At 34.2% G+C, this 20,217-nt stretch overlaps 1 protein-coding gene across 1 annotated transcript in view; it reads right to left on the bottom strand.

Moving 5' to 3' along the window:
• Positions 1–544: 544 nt before the first annotated feature.
• The window catches only part of LOC144968868 (potassium voltage-gated channel protein Shaw-like), an 84,179-nt gene continuing 64,506 nt past the window's right edge, over positions 545–20,217 (bottom strand). Inside the window, exons 2-4 of the mRNA XM_078907662.1 lie at positions 7,880–8,668; positions 4,979–5,209; positions 545–2,522 (exon numbers count right to left, since the gene is read on the bottom strand). Of these exons, the coding sequence (XP_078763788.1) occupies positions 1,239–2,522; positions 4,979–5,209; positions 7,880–8,668 (2,304 nt within the window). The 3' untranslated portion in view covers positions 545–1,238. The remainder of the gene's footprint in view (positions 2,523–4,978; positions 5,210–7,879; positions 8,669–20,217) is intronic.

Consider the following 20,217-nt stretch of genomic DNA (forward strand, 5'->3'; position numbering starts at 1 on the left):
CAGTGAGAAGGGAGATGATCAATAATCATAAGATTTAGATGTCGCTATCTAGCAGCAAAGAATGTGAGACAAAGGGGAATAATTCAACATAGATCAGAATTTTTTTAATGGGTGAGCGATATATCCTATTATCTGGCTGTAACTCCACACAAAATCAATCGCTCACAGTAAGAGAGCAACAACAGTCCCACGAAAATGAAAGACCCATCGACTATCTCTCATTTTTTAAACAATAAAACTGTCTGCTTATTATTATTTTTTTGTGTTCTTTAATAGGAGTTTACGCCATTCCTACTCTTTTAAGTAATTTTTGTACCAGTTAATACGGGGAGATAGGTGACTATATCAGATACTCTTCTATTATGCTGACAAAAGTATTTTTAAAAGCGAGACAGGGAGACTGGTTCAAATAGAAAACAGATGCAATTTATCCGTATATCTTTTCCTAGAAACCAGAAAAGTCCCATCCAGACACAGACATATATATATATATATATATATAAATATATATATAATATATATATATATATATAAATCTCCACCATTCGCCAAGGAAAAATAACGTTCCTTTGCCCTAAGGAGATAACCCACAGCTTATCGAATTTTATATTGTAAGTTGTAAGCATTTACCGTGCATCAAAATTATTGAGAAAAGGAAAACCGAAACGTTGAGTTACGTTATCTATGATTCATGACTGAAGCTGTCATCGTTATTCTTAAGGTAATTCAATAAAGAAACTTCTTTCTGTTTTTGAATAGCAACTCATTGCACCAAGAAACATCAATCATAATATGTCCTGACCAGCAGGCAAAATTGAAAACTGTCACAGGGACTTCATTGACAAACACGTCTCTCTAATAGTAGAATAAAATTCATGGGTATACAATACAAAGCAATACAATGTACAATACAATACTGTATCATCAAAATTATACCAAAGTAAATCGTTCATCCATCTCAGTATTTTTTAACATCTGAATCTATTATCAATCTGGTGCAATATGCACAAGACAATGAAAGCATATAGTTTAAACAATCAATATATTTGAGGTCAATATTTTAACAAAGCTTCAATTAAAAGAAGCAAAATTGACATAGGTGTTTAACTTGCAGTAAGGCAAAGGGAAGAAGCTTGAAAGGGATCAGTGAATAAGTAATCAATAGGCATAATGTTAGTATACATTCATAGGTTAACAATGGAAAGTAATAAATTTAATATCATATCATTATAATCAAATCATGCCAAAGGGGATCGTTCATTCATTTCGATATTTTCCTCATCTGAATTAGTTATCAATCCGGTGTAATATACACCATTTCTTGTAATTGTAGCTGTAGTTGTTGCTGACGTAGTTGTGGTGACTTTAGGTGTAGATGCAGCGGTGTTAATTGCGAAATCATGTTTACTTTGGGTCGATTCGGCACACAGATCTTTCTGTTGTCTTTCACAATGAGTAGAATCTTCCATTCCGGAAGTCTCTTTGCAATGTGTGACGTCACAACCATTCGCAATCTCCGGGTCATTTACTTTGCATTCCATTTTCAAACGTAGCTGCTCTTCTTCTGCCTCTTCTCTCTGCTTTTCTGCTTCCCTGTCTTTGCGCGCTAAGCCGTACTGAACATGAGTATAGTAAAGAACAAAATTGCTCACGATGATAGGGACAGTGAACGCAATCATCAACAAACCAGCTACTGCACAACACGAACCGATTGCGTACCCTGCACCAGTGCGTGGAAACATGTCACCGTAGCCAACCGTTGTCATAGTAACGACACTCCACCAAAATCCAACCGGGATATTGCTAAAAACCCCATTGGGTTCAACAAAATGTATTAGCGTTGCAAAAACTACCATACCAATTATGAGAAATACGAACATGAGCATTAATTCGTTAAAACTGGCTTTCAATGTGTACAGTAAGATCCACAATCCGGGCACATGTCGAATTAATCTGAAAATACGGAAAAGACGAAGAATTCGTAGAATGAATAACATTTCCATGATGTCCATTCCTTCGTGCTGACTTGGGTCAATGGCCAGGAAAAGAAGCTCAACATAATCTGGAGCAAAGGCTAGGATATCCACGATGTTCTGCAACGCTCTTACAAAATCCAATTTATTTGGTGAACACAGAAAACGAGTTAGATATTCCAAGGTAAAAAACATTAGGCACGCAATGTCCATCATTAGAAGGGCTGGATGGGGCAAATCTTTATTTCCCATATCGTCCTCGTTATTGTTATAGTCGTCATAAACATAATTGCTGTTCATGTTGTCAGGATTTTTATAAAAAGATTCCGACGAATCACCAGATAAATCCAAACTGTCGTTGGAGGCCGGTGATTGACTGTTTGTCTTGTTTAGGATCACTTCCCATTGGATTGATTGCAGATTGAAAAATTCGTAGAAGGCAGCAAATCGAGTCATGTCCCTTGCTTTTACTTTAAAGAATGGATGAGTTTCGGCGCAGAAGGAAAAGATGGATATGAAGACGAAGATTATAGAAATCCATGCGTAAATCTGAAATAGAGATTAAAAAAAAGAAGAGGGTGAGAACTTCTTGAAGTCTTTAAGTAATCTCAAGTCTTTTGAAACGAGCATTGTGCTATCATTGATTTCATCCTTCCCCATGTTGCTAATACAGTATAAGAATAACAATTAGATGATAAAATATTGCTGTGAATAAAAAAAATTAGCTTCTCAAACTGGCAAATTGGATATAAAGGATGACGGAGCAAAAATAAAAAAGACAAGCCCCCCCCCCCCCAAAAAAAAATCAAACAAACAAACCAAAAAAAGAAGAAGAAAAAACAAAACAAAACACAATAAATCAAAGACAAATCAAAAACGAAAACAAACAAAAATTGAATTTAAAAAATTATCTAAAAACCTATACAAGGACATGTGCTTTATGAACATGTTTTGAAAGACAATCTTTGAAATATTTACTTTAGAGAAATATTTGTACAGAGAAAGTTGTCTGGACTTAATTTCATTGTTCTGAATTCTCCTCTTTTTATCAAAATATCACAGTCCACTGTTAGCTCAATGTTCCATCTGCTTTTCACAAGTCCTAATGGTTCTTCCATAAAGAATAACATTATGAAGTCATCGAAGACCGACTGTTCGTGCTCTATAATGTTGCATCGAAAAAATGGCATTTCAAGTTAATCAGGACACACCTCACTTTATTAATACATCAATATTAAAACATGTTTTATCCGCTTTTTCAACAGACAAACACATTTATCTCGCATGCAGAATTTTCAAACTTCAGAATTCGCCAAAAATATTTTGACCTTATATTGTTGTACGCTTGCTAAGTTATAAAACTGTACAAGTTAACACATTATTACGTGTTAATAATTTTGTTTATTTCTAAGGATTTTACATACTGCTTGGAATGTTTAAAAGTCTTAACAGCGTCAGTAAAAAATGATTGAATGTTAAGAAATATGATGGGCCCAGAATATTAGGATGTAATTACTATCGCCGAAAAATAGGTTGCCAAAACGACTACTACAGCCAGGGAATAGAAACAGAGCCATATAATCAATATATTATCTAGTCAGATAAATGAAAGGTCTACATGGCCTCCACCTACATGATTATTCTCAAATTGTTGCAACATTACATTAATAATTAACATTAACAAATGAACACAACAAGGAGCTTATTTCCAGAGAAAAGCGGTATCTTACAAACAAGATAAACATACATTTGACTTTGATTCTTAGCAAAGGGTCCAGGTCAGGGCAAGTGCAAAACCAAATAGTTTTATTGTGGGTTAATCTAGGTGGAAACGTGAAAGGGGACCATGGGTCAGTGGTGTAGTGCCTCGTCTTGCAACAATGTTGAACGTGGTCAGTGAATAGATGAGTGACAATATTTGCAAGACTGGTTTCTCAGGGCAAGACACTTACATAAAATTACCCCACTAGACCCAAATGTAAAGTACGCCTAGCTATAGAAAATAACGGATATAATAATAGTGCCAGTACGGAAGGACGCATAACAGATAATTTAGCTAATGTATGAAACGAATTGGGTCTCCGTGACCTTGAACGGGAATATACAATGGTGATTCAAAAGTCCTGTTAGGATTTGTACCTTAAATTGTGAAAAAAAAAAACCCGAATAATTATATAGACAAACAGTTTTCTGTAACATTACACAACTTTTAGAATTTTTTAAAGTTCAAATCATAATTAACTATCTATAAACAATTTTGCTAATACTCTGAAAAACCAACACCAAGAATGACGCAAAGTACTAGATCATCACTTGTGTTACAGATTCAGGTGTGATTTTGATTCTCCTCCTCAAATCGTCTATTTGTAATGGTGGTTGATAGACTAGATCTTTTACAAACCCCAAAATTAAAAAAAAATCACTAGGGGTTTAGTCTGGTAATCCTGGGAGTTAGTTTACGAATGGGTGATCGCCTGATGGAGCTCCATTTTGCTGAAGGATGAAGTTCATATAATTATCATTATGTTGAGCACAAACCATTGATTCAGCATGCGGAGATAAGAATCGCCGGTTATTGTGTCTTCAGTACAAATAGAAAGGATCGTAATATTTAGATCTTGATATCGTACAGAAAACAATGATTTATTGAGGCTCCTTCATATTCCAAAAATTCCTTGAGTTTGAAATGAACTTATCGAAAACCGCAAGTTGCAAACAGTAATGGTTCTTTAGCTATCAAAATTCCTAACCCCCGACAGGACTTTTGAATCACACTGTTTAAAACTCTGTAAAGCGCATTGAGCATTGTAAATTGTAGAAATACGATACACATTTTTTCTCTCCATATTTTTACGTTATCATCATTTAAATGAATACACCAGCAGAAGACAAAAGGATTGGGTGTTCCTGGCCCACAGGATAAGCCTTGTCCCCAAAAACGGACATACATATTAAAAGGACGAGGCGAAAGACAAAAACAGCGCGTAATTAAAAAAAAAAGATACCTTGGCTTTTTTGGAAGACGCTGGATCTTGGAGAAGCGTCCATATACGTGACTTTATTTTGTACATACACGTACTATCTGGTGTTATTTCGCTATACTGCTGTGTAGTGGAGAACTTCCTGTCGTATTCCAGTTTTTCCAAGGACCGACACTGAGTCTTCCAAGTGTTGTATTGTGTCCAGCAACATCGAGCGATGTCCAGCTCTTCCATGCCCCAAAACTCGAGTTCAATCTGTGTGAAGCATGGAGCAAAAATAATTAATCTTCATTTACATGTCTTACAAAAGAATACAAGAAATGTCATTTATGACTTGGCGACTCAAAAGAGTATTATGTCGTCTGATTTTGATTTTAACAATTTGTTGTCTAAAATATAAACCTCGGGATGAATAGACTTTCGTAAAGAGACACAAAACAAAGATTTCACATTTTTTGTCATCTTAACTTTAAAATCCCTGTATAATCAATCTAGTTCGCCCAGATAAAAAAAAAAAAAACAAAAAAAAAAAAAAAACAACCAAAAAATAAAATAAAAATAATATAAAAAATAAAAACAACAACAAAATGAAATACAAAAAAAACAACAAAACACACGCAATTTTTACATTTTGCCTAGAAAACTTTTCCTTCAAATATTAATCGATTAAAATGGTCCTCATCTAGGCAAAAACTCTCAAGCCTGGGACTTTGCAAAACTCTCAAACCCGGGACTTTGTAAAGTCCCCCAATATCTAAATAAAGCCGGACTTTATCCCATTTTAGCATGTGATATTTAACTTTTAAGAGAGCTAACGAACAAAGTAATCTACATACTAGAAAGACCACAGAAAAATTGGAAAAAGTAGTTCAGTTATCTCAGTCTTTTGATTGAAGAGTAAAAGGCCCATTGGTCAAAATCAGTTAAACATAGATTTAAGGCTGTCCGATAGGGTTCTACAGTCGTGACGTCACCTCTCTCCTAATGACGCATAGTAACTGGTTCTAAACTATCGGAACAATGGCGGACGCCATTATATCTATCACCGCCCTTATGAAATACTTCTCAGACGAGCATAAAAGTGTATTCAGAGGAGAAAAACATACATCTGATCATGTTTTGACTTTTATACATTCTGATCACAGGACATGAGAAAAAGTTTTAGCCAGCATGAAGAATAAAAAGTACCGAATTTCTTTGTTTAGAACCAAGCTGTTGGTTGCTGGACGGATGTGACATTAGACTAATGAATCCTATTGCTATGTCCAACTGTTAGGTGGACAGAACTAGAAGCTGCATCAAGTGATCACTGATCCAATCAAATTGCATTCAAAGCGCACACCGTTATGTTTACAATTTATGGATTAAAAAAACAGAAAAGAGAGAAAAAGTTACAAATCGTTTACTCGTATGATGTAAGTCCGGATAAAATAATAATATTCATGCGAAAAGAGAATAATATTCATGCGAAAAGCAAGGAATTATTTATTTTGAGACAAGCATATATAGCTATGAAGAAAATCCCAGTAAAAGACAAGTAAGTAATAGTTTGGAAAATCACCCAAAGCATCAGCTTTCTTGAGTTGCACATCAAGTTTAAGTATTTCTTTTTTCCGTCCAGTAATCAAAATAGATACACCAACATTAGACATTTTTCATGCCACATTTCAGATGATTATTTAGCGGTGATTGATTCTCATTTTTATTTTTTATCCCGGCAAAGAGAAGAAATGTTCTGTCATTCATTAATATTATTCCATTGATTGGTTATATTATGACAAAACGGAATCATTATTTGATTTTATTACATTTAAGTTTATTCTAACATTACACTGAAATAGAAAGAACGTGACTAAAAACGATGAGCACCACGAGAACATTAAGGGAAATATTCTTTTTCTCTCATCAAATAAACGTTAGGAGTCAAACAAACATTATGAAAAATATACAGAAAAAAAACCCTCAAACAAACAAACAAACAAATAAAGAAAGAAAAATAAAGTCCCCAATAAAAACAACAAAAGAAAAAGCACCAAAAAACAAACAAACAAACAAAACAAAACAAAAAACAACCAACAGAAAGCAAACAAACAAAAACAGAAAGCAAAAATTCCAAGATTAAGCTGAGCAAATGAATGACAAACAAAGGCCACGAGATTGTTATAGTGCAATATCCACTAATATTTTATGTGCTAAAGGCGCTTTACAAGGGGTCAAGAGCCAAAAGCTACTCTTGAGATGTAGATAGGACGAGATAAAATTTAGCTTGTAAAACACTTTCAATTTTTTCCCGACAGGGACAACTTTGTTATCGATCAGGTGTTCATATTACAACTGAGTATGGTGAGAGATTGTGAGTAAAGTGCATTTCCGAGGAATTCAACTTCTCGACAACGTTTCTTGAACCACGAACCTAGAGGTCAGAAGCGGTGAATCATACTACATGATCAAACAGTTACACAAATTAAAAAACCTCAACAAATAATCCCACGAAACCCTCTCTTAATGAAATGAAAAACAAAAGAATGGAATAATCAGAGGAAAAAACAATAAACACACGAGAAAAAGAAAAAAGATAAACAAAAACACAAGGCTAATATAAAAAAACAAAACAGACAGAAACAAAACAAAAACAAAACAAACCCAAACACACAAAAAAACAAACACCCCCCCCCCAAAAAAAAACAACAAAAAAACCTCAACAAAATAATATAATATCAAAACAACCCACATACTACACTCAGGCACTTTTTTATCGCAGTAGTTTGTACAAGTCTTACAAACACAGTAAGATTTTCTATGTGTATCGTTTTTAAAAAAGCTAAATGATATTTTCTTCAGCGTTATACCCTCCCATAGGCTTTCATCTATACATGTTTCATTAATCGTAATATACAATGATATACGTAAATGGGATCAACATACCTGTAATGCAGGTCCACACATGTTTGTAGGGATGTGTAACTCGCCAGTCCTTAAGAAATTCAACACAGACCCAAAAGCCATTGGATCCCTGTCAAAGAAGTAATCCCCATGACTTTTACGATAATAACTTTTGAACATCTGCTCACTGTTGAAGACTGGCGTTTTCAAACGACGGAGGGTAGATCTGTACGTCTCAAAGATTTGCCCTCCAACATTGATAATGACAGTTTCTTTAGAACTCCTCCGATGATTTCTAGAAAATTCGTTGTTGCTGCATCCTCTACTGCCACACGCACTGGTTCCGGAGAATGAGTGACATCTGTTTGAGAAGCTCCCACATTTTCGGGAATTTTTATTGTTGCTATGACCACCATGGGCTAAATCTGAGCAAGAACACAAACTTAGCCGATTCTTCTCCGAGTTAAACGGTGATGAAAATGATGTTGGTGGCTGTGAATTATTATTGCCACATATATCTTCATTCCGGCCAGATGGCTCATTCTGGTTATTATTCGTTGTCGTCGATGCTGCTGTTGTTGTTGATGTTGGTGTGCTGGGACTGTTCGAGTTTTTAGTCTCCTCTTCCCTATGAAAGTGGGTCATTGAACATGTGCACTCGTAGCATGGCATACTTTCCGGAAATAAATTGCCTTCACCATCCTCTTCTTTCTCCCCCTCATAATTCTCCTCATGCGCTACAAGGCTCCTCCGTGTTCGCCGACACTTTTCTTCGCTTTGTCGATGTCTGATTCGCCAGTTTAAGTTGCCTTGAGGAAATGAAGGCCGACGCTGTTGAATATAATGAGAAAATTAACTATACTGAGAATTTCACAACAGTTTTCAAAAAGTTCAAGTTCAAGTTTATTTACTCTTAGGCTTTCGCCAATACATCTAAAATATGATGGCAACATATATGAAAGTAAAAAAGAATGGTCGCTAAATGACACAAAAATAAAAATAAAATGATACCACAAAGTATACAACAATGGTATTAACATTACCTGTAAACGGCATTAAAGTCTAGAAACTTGCAAAATATACGAGTGCTCAAGCAGACAAAAAGGTATAAATAATGATAAATAATGTTATTACCCTTAAGTTGGGAGAAACTTTTATCTCACAGTACTCTGTAAAATTCAAGGTTTGCAATAGATAGTTATATCTGTACCCTTCCGATCTATAGATAGAATGCGCTTGGCCAAGGAGTTCACAACATTGCCATCCGGAAGTATAACGGACCAACACACAAACTCTGTGTAACCATGAACTTTTATAGTCTGGTTAATACAGTTTAGTGAGAACAACTCACAAACGCGGATGGCAAAAACAATAACAAAGGCCCGAGTGACGTCATCTGCATACTATCTATACACATTTAACCGATCACTATCGGTCATAAATAAAGTGGCACATCAGAATCAAACCGTCGAGATTCTATTTGGGTTAAAATCTACCGCACCACGAGAAATATTGGCAGACATAGTTTTGATTAAGAACTAATGTGATGATGATCCGAATGATATGATTCTTACAATCTTGTATTTTTAATACCGTAATTGTTTCAATTGCGAGCGTGTCAAACTTACGCTCAATCAGGAACCTATTTGCAAGTCCATTCCATGGATGTAAAAATCCTGTGTAATTTAATCGTTTTTTTTAAAGAAAACAGTTTTGGAATTACCCTAAGAAGAAAATCAATTATAATGATTGCGGCATCAGGCAATATACCAATTTAGGTGATTAGTATAGACCATATAAAACTAAACATTCAAAGATTATTATTGACTTTTAAAAAAATAAACGATGCCGTATGGCCTCTTTGCAAATGCCAAAGATAGGACAAATAAAAATCTTTAAAACCTTTTAATGTCATTAGCCGATTAAAAAATATTTTTTTAAAGTGTTATAATAAAAAATCACCTGCTTTCTTTCTTTTGCTATTTGTACCAATGAGTAAACTTCAAATTAGCCGCTCTGGGATTGAGATTCCATTCAGAAATTCGTTCCACAAGACAACAATAATTCAAGCACCCACCCCCCTCCCATAAAAACAAAACAAAACAATAAAGCAAAAGTAAAACATAAAAAAACCCAACTTGGTTTGAATTTTCTTTCATGAAAATAAAGTGGCCGACTGGTTAAGGCATTGCACTGTGATCCGGAAGGTCCCGGGTTCGAACCCCGCTTCAGACACTTTCGTTTTTTTCCTTGGGCAAGATGATTAACCCCCAATTTGTACACTTGGACAACATTGGTGATTCCTGTTGACATCAAACATCTTGTTTGATGGGTTATCCATAATCCTTCATGGAATGCCTAGGCGACGGGATCATATATATATATATATATATATATATATATATATATATATATATATATATATATATATATATATATATGTATGATTATAGTATATTATATTTCAAGTATGATTATGATCAACTTCTACAATATTATTGTTTCGAGCATACGCTCTCATCAGGACGTGAAAGTGAAAGTAGATTGTTGTGTTTATCGTATTTTTTTTTTGGCTTCGCCGTTTTGGTGGTACGTAATCACATAAAAGGTGTTTGTTTTACGTCTGCATGATGATGTTAGTTCGTTTCTCGTGTTGAGTGTTGCCATGGTCGGTTTTGTGATGATGTAGAATTTTTCTTCCAAAGAGGATGCAAATCTTAGAAGATGGGAGTACGAATGTTCTCTGGAGATGATTTTCCATGTAATTCTGTGTTGTATGTTTTTTTTCAATTTGCGTACCACTATAACCGCGAATCCGAAAAAGTACGATAGACACAACAATCTACTTTCACTCTCACTTCCTGATGAGAGCGTGTGCTCGAAACAATATTGTAAAAATTGATCATAATTATACTTGAAATATTTTATGCATCTATATAAAGGTATAAAACAAAAAGCAAACAAAAAAACACGAAATAAAAGCAACCGACTTCAATATTAAAGGGTCGGTATATAAATATAAATATTATAATCACAATACCACACTCCCCGTAGATTGCCCAATAAGCATGAAACAGACTCGGCATTCATCTCGTTTGAAAACAATTTGGCCAATCCAGTCAAACTTTTAAAACAAATTGTGAAGAGAAATATAATTTTTTAACAATGAACAGTAAGCTTGTTGTCGCCGTGAGAGCGTAAAAAATAATAAATATAACTATTGTGTTAGTGTATCCCGTTAAAATGCCAATTATGATAAGTACCGACTTATAATCATTATTAGGTAATGTGCAGGAAAGATTAATTAACCGATTAGGGTAGCTGACTTCACCGAGAATGACTCTAGAAAAATAGACGAAAGGTCAAAGGTAAACAGAAACGAAAATCAGCAGCAGCGTGATTAATAGAGACTAAGGCGAGATGAAGTAAATAATGCTTTCAATGCTTCACAAATGTCATGGAAATTGAGACAACGATTGAAATTGATAAGTAATCACCCAATCAAAGGGAAATCTAGAAAATTGTATGTGACCCTTCGTCTCGAAACGCTTTATCTCTGGGATTTTTACGATGTTAGAATTTAATTTATAATGAACTAAATATGAGACTTTGGTTATGTTTGCTTTATTGACGAGTTTGAATATAAGTATAAGTTCTTAAAGTGATCACAAACTCAAATTTCACATTTCCTACAATTTTAAAGTTTAAAATCAATTAAAACAGTTGGTTCATGCTTATATATAAAAAATATAAAATAATAATAATAATAAAATAATATAAATAATAATAATAATAATAATATAATAATAATAATAATAATAATAAAATAATAATAATAATAATATATAATAATAATAATAATAATAATAATAATAATAATAATAATAATAATAACAATATATAAAGAATATATAATAGCGTTTTGAGACAAGGGTTTACATATCAACTCCTATTTGGAATTAGCAATAAAAATGTTTATGGATGTGAGTGATTGATGATGTACCAAGATTTTCCCACATATCCAGTAATTACAACTGGCCATGTAATACAAGCACTTCGCGTTTGCGAATTCAAATCCCGGTAAGAAAACATTTTCTCCACAGACCACGTCAGTTTCTTCTTTTTCTTTCCAAGGTCCCTGTCACCTCATTAATTGTAGAGAGTCGGTACATGTCCCATTTTCATTGTTTGTTTCTACGTATTCAGGCTGACATGACGTATACTTATTTGCAGGTCTGATATGGTGTTATAGTCTTATCCTTAGCTCCTATACGCTAACGTTTTTTATCCCCCATACCCAAGCGTGTTATGGACTTATCCTTAGCCCCTATAGCAAAACGTGTTATGGCCTTATCCTTATCCTCCATACCCTAACACGTTATCTTCTTATCCTTACCCCCAAACCCTAACGTATTATGGTCTTATCCTTAGCCCCTATACCCTAGCGTGTTGTGGTCCTATCCTTAGCCCTATACCCTACCGTGTTATGATCTTATCCTTAACCCCATACCCTACCGTGTTATGGTCTTATCCTTAGCCCCGATAGCCTAGCGTGTATTGGTCTTATCCTTAGCCCTCATTCCATAGCGTACTATTGTTATCTCCTTAGTCCCTATAAACTAACGTGATATGGTATTATCCTTAGCCCCAATAAACAAGTGTGTTATGGTCTTATCCTTAGACCCAAATCCATAACGTGTTATGGTTTTATCATAGCCCCTATACCCTAACTTATTATGGTCTTATCCTTAACACCCATACCCTACCGTGTTATGGTCTTATCTTTAGCCCTCATACCCTAGAGTGTCTTATCCTTAGCCCCCATACACCAGCGTGCTATGGTCTTATCCTTTGCCCCTATGCCCTATCGTATTATGGTCTTATCCTTAGCCTATATACTCTAACGTTTTGTTGTCTTATCTTTAGAGACTAACGTATAATGGTCTTATTCTTATCCCCCATACTATAACATGTTACAGTCTTATCCTTAGCCCCCATACACTAGCGTGATACGATCTCATCGCAAACAGATTTCAAAATTGACATACTGAATTTCTGAGGACTGACATGCTGGCAAAAGCGTCAATCTATAAGAAGATTGGGAAAATAAGAAACTACCCCACAAAAAGTCCATAAAAGACACAAAAAGGACACAACAAAATTTAAAATAATGAATTAAAAAAATTCAAACAATGAAAAAGTTAAAATCAAAACAAAGCAAGCCAAAGAAAAGAAAATATAAAACAGGATAGACAATCCCAGAAACATCTTTTTCAAAATAGACAATCCATGTGTTGTTACTGTCATTTGATTTAGACGTCCGAATCAGAGAAGATGGCGCGATTGACATCTAATATTTGGATTTGCTCCAGTTATGATATGAACTTTGCAACAGTGCTGCAATGACTAGATATCCCAGTGCAATGACCTAAACATGTTCTGGTATATATTCGATGCAATGTAGCCATTACTGGTTGCAAGCACTGTTTGATATTTACACATCTCAGATTGTGATCGCAATATTGCAAATGGCCACATAATCTATACGGGACGCGGTTGATGGGAAAGAGTGCATTCGTGGATAATGACCGAGGTCAATCAACTGTTACTGAGTGCAACGAAAAAATCACTAATAGGCGGCTATATCTGATTCAAAATATAAATAATATTAAACATCATTCATTAACAATGCAGAGGTAAAAAACCCAAACTATCCCTTCATCTGCACAAATAGATATATTTAGAGTAGCTGAAACGTATAGCAACATAAGGTAGACAAAGAAAAAAACACGCAAAAAATAGAGGAACAACATCCAAAACATAAACACAAAAACGTCAATCTCCCCTCCAGAAAAACAAAATTAAAAGAAGACATATCAATACAAAAAAAAAAAAAAAAAAAAAAAAACAACAGTAAAAAACAAAAAAAAAAACACAAAAAAAAACGAAAAAAAAACAACAAAAAAACCCCCCAAAAAACAAAACAAAACAAACAAACCAAAAACAAAAAACAACCCCCCCCCCTAAAAACCCCCCATAAAACTTTAAAAACAAACCAAAACAAAAAACACAGACAAAATAACAAACAAAACCCACAAAAGAAAACAACAGAGAAGTAAAACGAAACGAAACAAACAAAGCAATTGATTGTTTTATTCTGACCCCATTGTCCACTCAGCAGTGAGGCTTGGTCTGTAATATCAGGTGGACAGATATTACTTTGCAATAGTCTAACGTCTTTAAAAGAGATATCAAACAATTTTTAAGATCTATTTGAAAACGTGGATTGAAGCTGGTAACGTGTGCAAATGGGTTTGAAAAAAACACTCTTATTCCATTCTAAAGTCTTTCTGCAATAAAACTTTAGATAGTATGCGGATGACGTCACTCAGGCCTTTATTATTGTTTTTGCCATCCGCGTTTGTGAGTTGTTCTCATTAAACTGTATTAACCAGACTATAAAAGTTCATGGTTACACAGAGTTTGTGTGTTGGTCCGTTATACTTCCGGGTGGCAATGTTGTGAACTCCTTGGCCAAGCGCATTCTATCTATAAAAGATTACAGTCGGAAGTGCCCTTAATAACACAACGAGGCATGAACTTTTGATTGATTCTTTCTAATTCAACTGCAAATCTGTGATTTATTAAATGTCAAAGTATAAGCAACAATATATTTTATATAAAAAACATAGAATTAGGGTATTTCATCTTAATATCAATATTCTGACATGATAATAATAATAATAATAATAATAATAATAATAATAATAATAATATAATAATAATAATAATAATAATAATAATAATAATAATGATGATGATGATGATGATGATGATGATGATAATAAAAGTTTTCTATAGGGAGGGATGATAAAAGCCTTGCCCATAAGAAATTCCCAACTAAATATCTCAGCTGGATGCCAATTTGGTACTTATAAAGCCGATTTTTAAAAGAAATGTTCATTAAACAAAAAATAGTCCTGTCTAGACACTAACAATGGAAATGGGATAAGAAATTCAAGATTTTTATCCACTTCTACGGGCATTTACTAGAAAATGTGATGCCTCTAAAATTTTGGCATTTACTTAGACCATTCCGAATTTTCCAGTAATTTGTTTGGCATTTTTTCCTAAATTAATCTGGCATTGGAATTCTCTGTCTAGACATGATATGCCGGCTATTTTTTGTTTGTGTGCACTTTTCTTTCAATTTTTGATATTTTTGTTTTTGTAATGTGTATTAGCGGTGTAAATCGATGATGGCACAATGTCGTTGAAGGTAACCTATTTATTACTATAAATGTATTCAAGCCGTGTGCGGGTGAGATTATTTGGTTCTTTTAACTCCCACATAGAATAGAATTCTGAATAGAATGTTGTTTTCCCTCAATTCAATCTGACGATCATGTTAAAGGGTTGATATTATCTAGGGCGATAATTTTATTATTATTATTATTATTATTATTATTATTATTATTATTATTATTATTATTATTATTATTATTATTATTATTATTAACTATTATTATTATTATTACTATTATTATTATTTTTATTATTATTATTTCATTCTCTCTCTCTCTCTCTCTCTCTCTCTCTCTCTCTCTCTGTGTGAATGTGCGTGTGTGTCTGTGTGTTGTATGAGGCCGGGGGGGGGGGGGGGGGAGGGTCGGCGCCAGCAGAATGAGTAATTTGCTGTGAACTTTAATGGTTTTGGATGCACGGCAGAAGTAACTTCGATTCGCCATTTGTATTTTTCTACATCTGCTTGAATTAGGCACTTGCAAGAATTTTTCAAAATAGTGATATCGGTATTAATTTAGCGTAGAAAAATAAAGGGGAGTGAAACATTTACAAAAGTGAAAAAATTATCGCTCTATCTCAACTAGTTAAAAAGTTATGACCTTTTATGTGGTGAAAAATCTCAAAAGAAGCTAAATAGGAAAATATGTGACCAAAACACAGCAACCCATGGATAATCAAGTATAATTCAGAAACGGCTTCAGATACAACTTTGAAATTTTTACATGTGGTAATTCAACATCTCTGTAATACATTGCAAACAGAAAAATAATTATTTAATGAGAGAGAAAGGTATAGTTTAGAGCTGAAACAACTGAAATCAAGGAAAAATAGATCACGACATGCAAATGAATGACCCATTGGAATTTTGGAAAAGTCGACAATTAAATATTTATTCACATGTAGATAGACCAAATACACCACTGAATCGGCGTCATTTAGTTGTTCACTTTGAACTTTTCAAAATGAAAATAGACCTCATAAAAGCAGAGATATGGACTGATAAATGTTTGAGGTGGTGTATTAGTGTTTAAAATCGTCGAAAATAGGTGATTTTAAAAACTTCCGCTCCCCCGTTCCGCTAAATTGGACAGACGTCCGTCAAAGGATGAAAAACGTCAAAATCAACAGTGAAAAATCAATCGGAAAAAAAAGGAAGAGAATTGTAAATTATAAAATGAATGCATGGACATGAAAACGCCAATTAATTGAATAATTTAAAACAAAAATAACTTCCATAAATGGAATATTTTGTAAGATATAAAGATGTAAAGTTTTGATGTGGATTGACGAAGTTATCTCTCAAACCCAGCAGACGACAGGAAGTGAATCAGTATAAGAAAATGGCAGCTTCTGTAAACAATCGAGGCCAATTACTAATTTTTGGGGAGCTCTAACTTTTGAGTGCAACCATATTTTGCTCTGAAATTTTTAGAGAAGCTACTTTAATATGTATCTCAGAAGGACTTTTTTTTATTAAGAAGGACCACCTCTGGTTTAAAAGTTATAAGCGTTTAAACACATATACTCTCTTTACGCAAAGATTTCTCAAAATCATGATATAGGAAGATAATAATATTAGCATCATTGTATGCAGAATTTTATGCCCTTTCCAATGATATATAATACATGCCATTTCATTCCACTGAGAAAGAAGAATGAGCATTTTAAAATCACTCCTAAATTTTTTCCCCTCAAAAACGGAAACAGAAATCCTCGCCTGTTTTCAACTCGCGAGAGCTACTTCTTGCAAGTGCCTACTTGAATGATAATTTGACCCAAATAAGAAAAAAAAGTTGGATTTATATCCATGCGCACCACAAGATTATTTTTAATCGCCAATCAGCTGTCTTTAATACCATATTTTAAACCAATAAAATGTGGGCAAATGTTCTGTAAGCGTCGAAAAAACTTTTTATTCAACGCATTCAAAGCATTATTCAACGATTACGTATCTACTAAGAAATGTTAGGGCCTTTCAATGAAAGGGGTGGAATAATATACGAGTCTTACCCTATTGCTTTTTAGAATTCCGCACGTGTTCCCAATCGCCGCACGCTCCATTGGGAAACAAGGTAAGAATTCCAAAACGCAAAAGTGTAAGAAATCATTTATATTACCCCCCCCCCCCCCCTTGATTTCGATTTCGTCACCTTTGAATAGAAGACATGTTGTAAAAATGATGCTTCTTTAAATCATTTTTAGGACAACAGACAAGACAGAGGAATCCGCGGGCACCAATGTCTTTTATTGAAGACATGGATTGAGCAGACGACATTGCATTACTGTCCAGGAAGCCACAGGGCAATGAAAAAGTAAGATTAAATGAGATCGCACGCGAGAGTGGACTAAAAATAATCATTAAGGGAAAGAAAATAATAAAACAAATATAAAGATTAAAGAACTCAACATTGGAAATGAGAGAATTGAAGAGGTAGAAGACTTCATTTATTTAAGATCAAAAATAGCAAATAATGGAAATTCAGAGAAAGATGTAAAACACAGAATGTGCAAGGCAAATCAAGCGTTTTCAAAGCTAAATTTGGAGAACCAAAAACAAAACAAAGCAAAACTTCCGACAAGAACCAAACAAACTGAAACTGATCAAGAGTAATGTTCTTTCAGACATCTTGTATGGCAGTGAATGTTGGAAGGTAACAACCAAACAAAAAAATGAATTGGAATGGTTCAAAACAAATTCATCAGAACGATTTTTAGGATATTTTGGCCCAACAAAAGTAGAAATGATACTCTAAGAGAGAAGACAAATACAGTTAACATAGCTAAAGAGACGCAAATGGAAATGACAAGAACATGTTGCCAGAATGGAGGCAACTGATTTGCCAAGAATTGTACTCCGCTGGACGACTGGTGGCAAACAACTCAAAGAAACCCGACGGAGAGTCATGGATAAAGAACTTAAAAGAGTCTGGCCTAACCTGGAATAACTTCGGTGTCTATGCAGCCGACGGACAGAAATGGAGAGAAGTCCACGGCACTCCATACACAGTGGTATAAACCAATACGAAAACGAAACTATAAAACTCGTTCATAGATACAATTTTTCAAAGTTATATAAACAGCATTCATTGTAAATTTGATAATATTGAGAATATAATCAGTATTTCAAATGATTTAAAGTTAGAGATTTCATATCAGTCGTCGGTAATTGCGACACGAAACACGCAATTTTGCATGTTGGCAGAAAAATAGCTATAATCACGAGCAAAATGTATAAAAGATTAACTATCTCTCAAAATAATGAAGATAGAAGAAAAGTTTCACACGCTATAAGAAACCGGACCTGCTGAATTCAAAAATCATCTTAACTTTTTGGCAAAGTCAATATTTCCTTCTCAAAATTCAACATGAAATCATGAATGATAAGCATACTGTTCGAACCAGCAGAATAAAATTATAAATCAACCTCTTAAGAAACCCCTATAATCTCAAGAAATCGTGTCTTTATTTCCGCAACGTCTGTTTCGCTTTCATTCTACGTTATGGACGTGTCTGGTAATTATATTGCTTGGTTTTGCCTTGGCCCTCTCCGGGATCCTTAACCGAAAGAGTTCAGTAAAATGTATTATTCCTATAATGGGGGATGATTTTTCCACTGTAAATCGTCTCTTTGTATGTTATTAGGAGGGTATCGATATATACGTTGGCAGTGGAGTGCTTTCCTCTTATACGGAATCATGCGCTTGTGCCCAGCTGGTGTCTTTTGCGCCCTAAACCCCCTACCATCCCAAAGTCTTTTAGCGCCTTAAGGTCTGTGACGCGTGACTGTATACTGATTTCTGTGTTACTGAATGAACTGCTAGCCTTTAGATAGGAGGCTAGTTTGAAATAAAGTACTTTCCGCCACATACACCCTAAAGACCTAGCCACCCGATTATTTATGATAAACGTCACTTTGCTTGAGAGGCGAATATTGTACGAACTGAGGTATCGCAAATCTTACCAAAACTGAAAAAACAGATCTCTTTATTTGCTTCTTTTCTCGTCTTAAATTTACAGCTCTTCCCGATTTAAAACAAAAACATACCAAAAAAAAAAAAAATACAAACAAAAACAAATAAATATACGTCACCCTATTATCCATTTTAATGCAGTTTTAATGGCGTAAAGAATTATATTTAACTTCTACAGATACACTGCTTCAATATCCACTAGTAACTCTTATTGTTCTTTTACATTACATAGTCTATCACTATCATGAAAGCACCAGAAAGAAAAAAAAAACTGTTAGACAACGAAGTGGCACTTCGAAGTCTTATTTCTCCAATCTTATAACCATTACAAGTACCGCTTTTCCCAAATAAAATAAACAATACCAATGCTTTTTCAATTTTCTAACACATTGGGACGAATCATTGTGTGTCTTTTTTCTATTTAGAAATTACAAGTAGTGGGGATTCTATGCAATTGTTTTAAAAACGACATTCCACCTTCGACCGTAAAAATCTACTTCAGTTCTAACGAGGTCAAACAATTATTTTGTCATAGCAACACCGTGGCCGCCATGAGTGGAGAGTGTGTGTATAAATTCGTACCGTGTTTTTTTGTTTAGCAATAAATAAACATCGAGAGACAAACCAGATTCGAAAAAAATTACATGTATAAATTGATAAAAACCAAACGTCGTTCAATGAAAACCAAGGCTAGAAAGTCATCCAAAAAAGATTGCACGTTAATAAAAACCGGAAAAATGAGGGGTTTATTTAGGCTGTTCCATCGTTAAAACATACCCACTTACCGACCCGAGTTATCAATTGAAATAACAACATTTATCTTATTCATTTTATTTTAAACTATCTAAAACATAAACTATGAAGGTAATTTAATAAAATATTCATGTGGTTTTCGTGAACTCTTTTCTTTTTGTCAATAATTTGAGATCTCATTCTCACGGCATTTTAAGTGCTGTTACAAACTACAATGAGGTGTAAAAAATCTTAACACCCAAAGCTGAAAACAAGGATTTGGTGGGCTTTTTAAAAATGCGAGATAAGATGTTTGTCAATTAGACAGACTCGGATCAAATTTTATATCAGTAATATGTCGGGTTTTTCCGC

Source organism: Berghia stephanieae, chromosome 3, assembly GCF_034508935.2.
Source record: "Berghia stephanieae isolate SIO BIC M18660-M18661 chromosome 3, UCSD_Bste_1.3, whole genome shotgun sequence".
Classification (NCBI taxonomy): domain Eukaryota; kingdom Metazoa; phylum Mollusca; class Gastropoda; order Nudibranchia; family Aeolidiidae; genus Berghia; species Berghia stephanieae.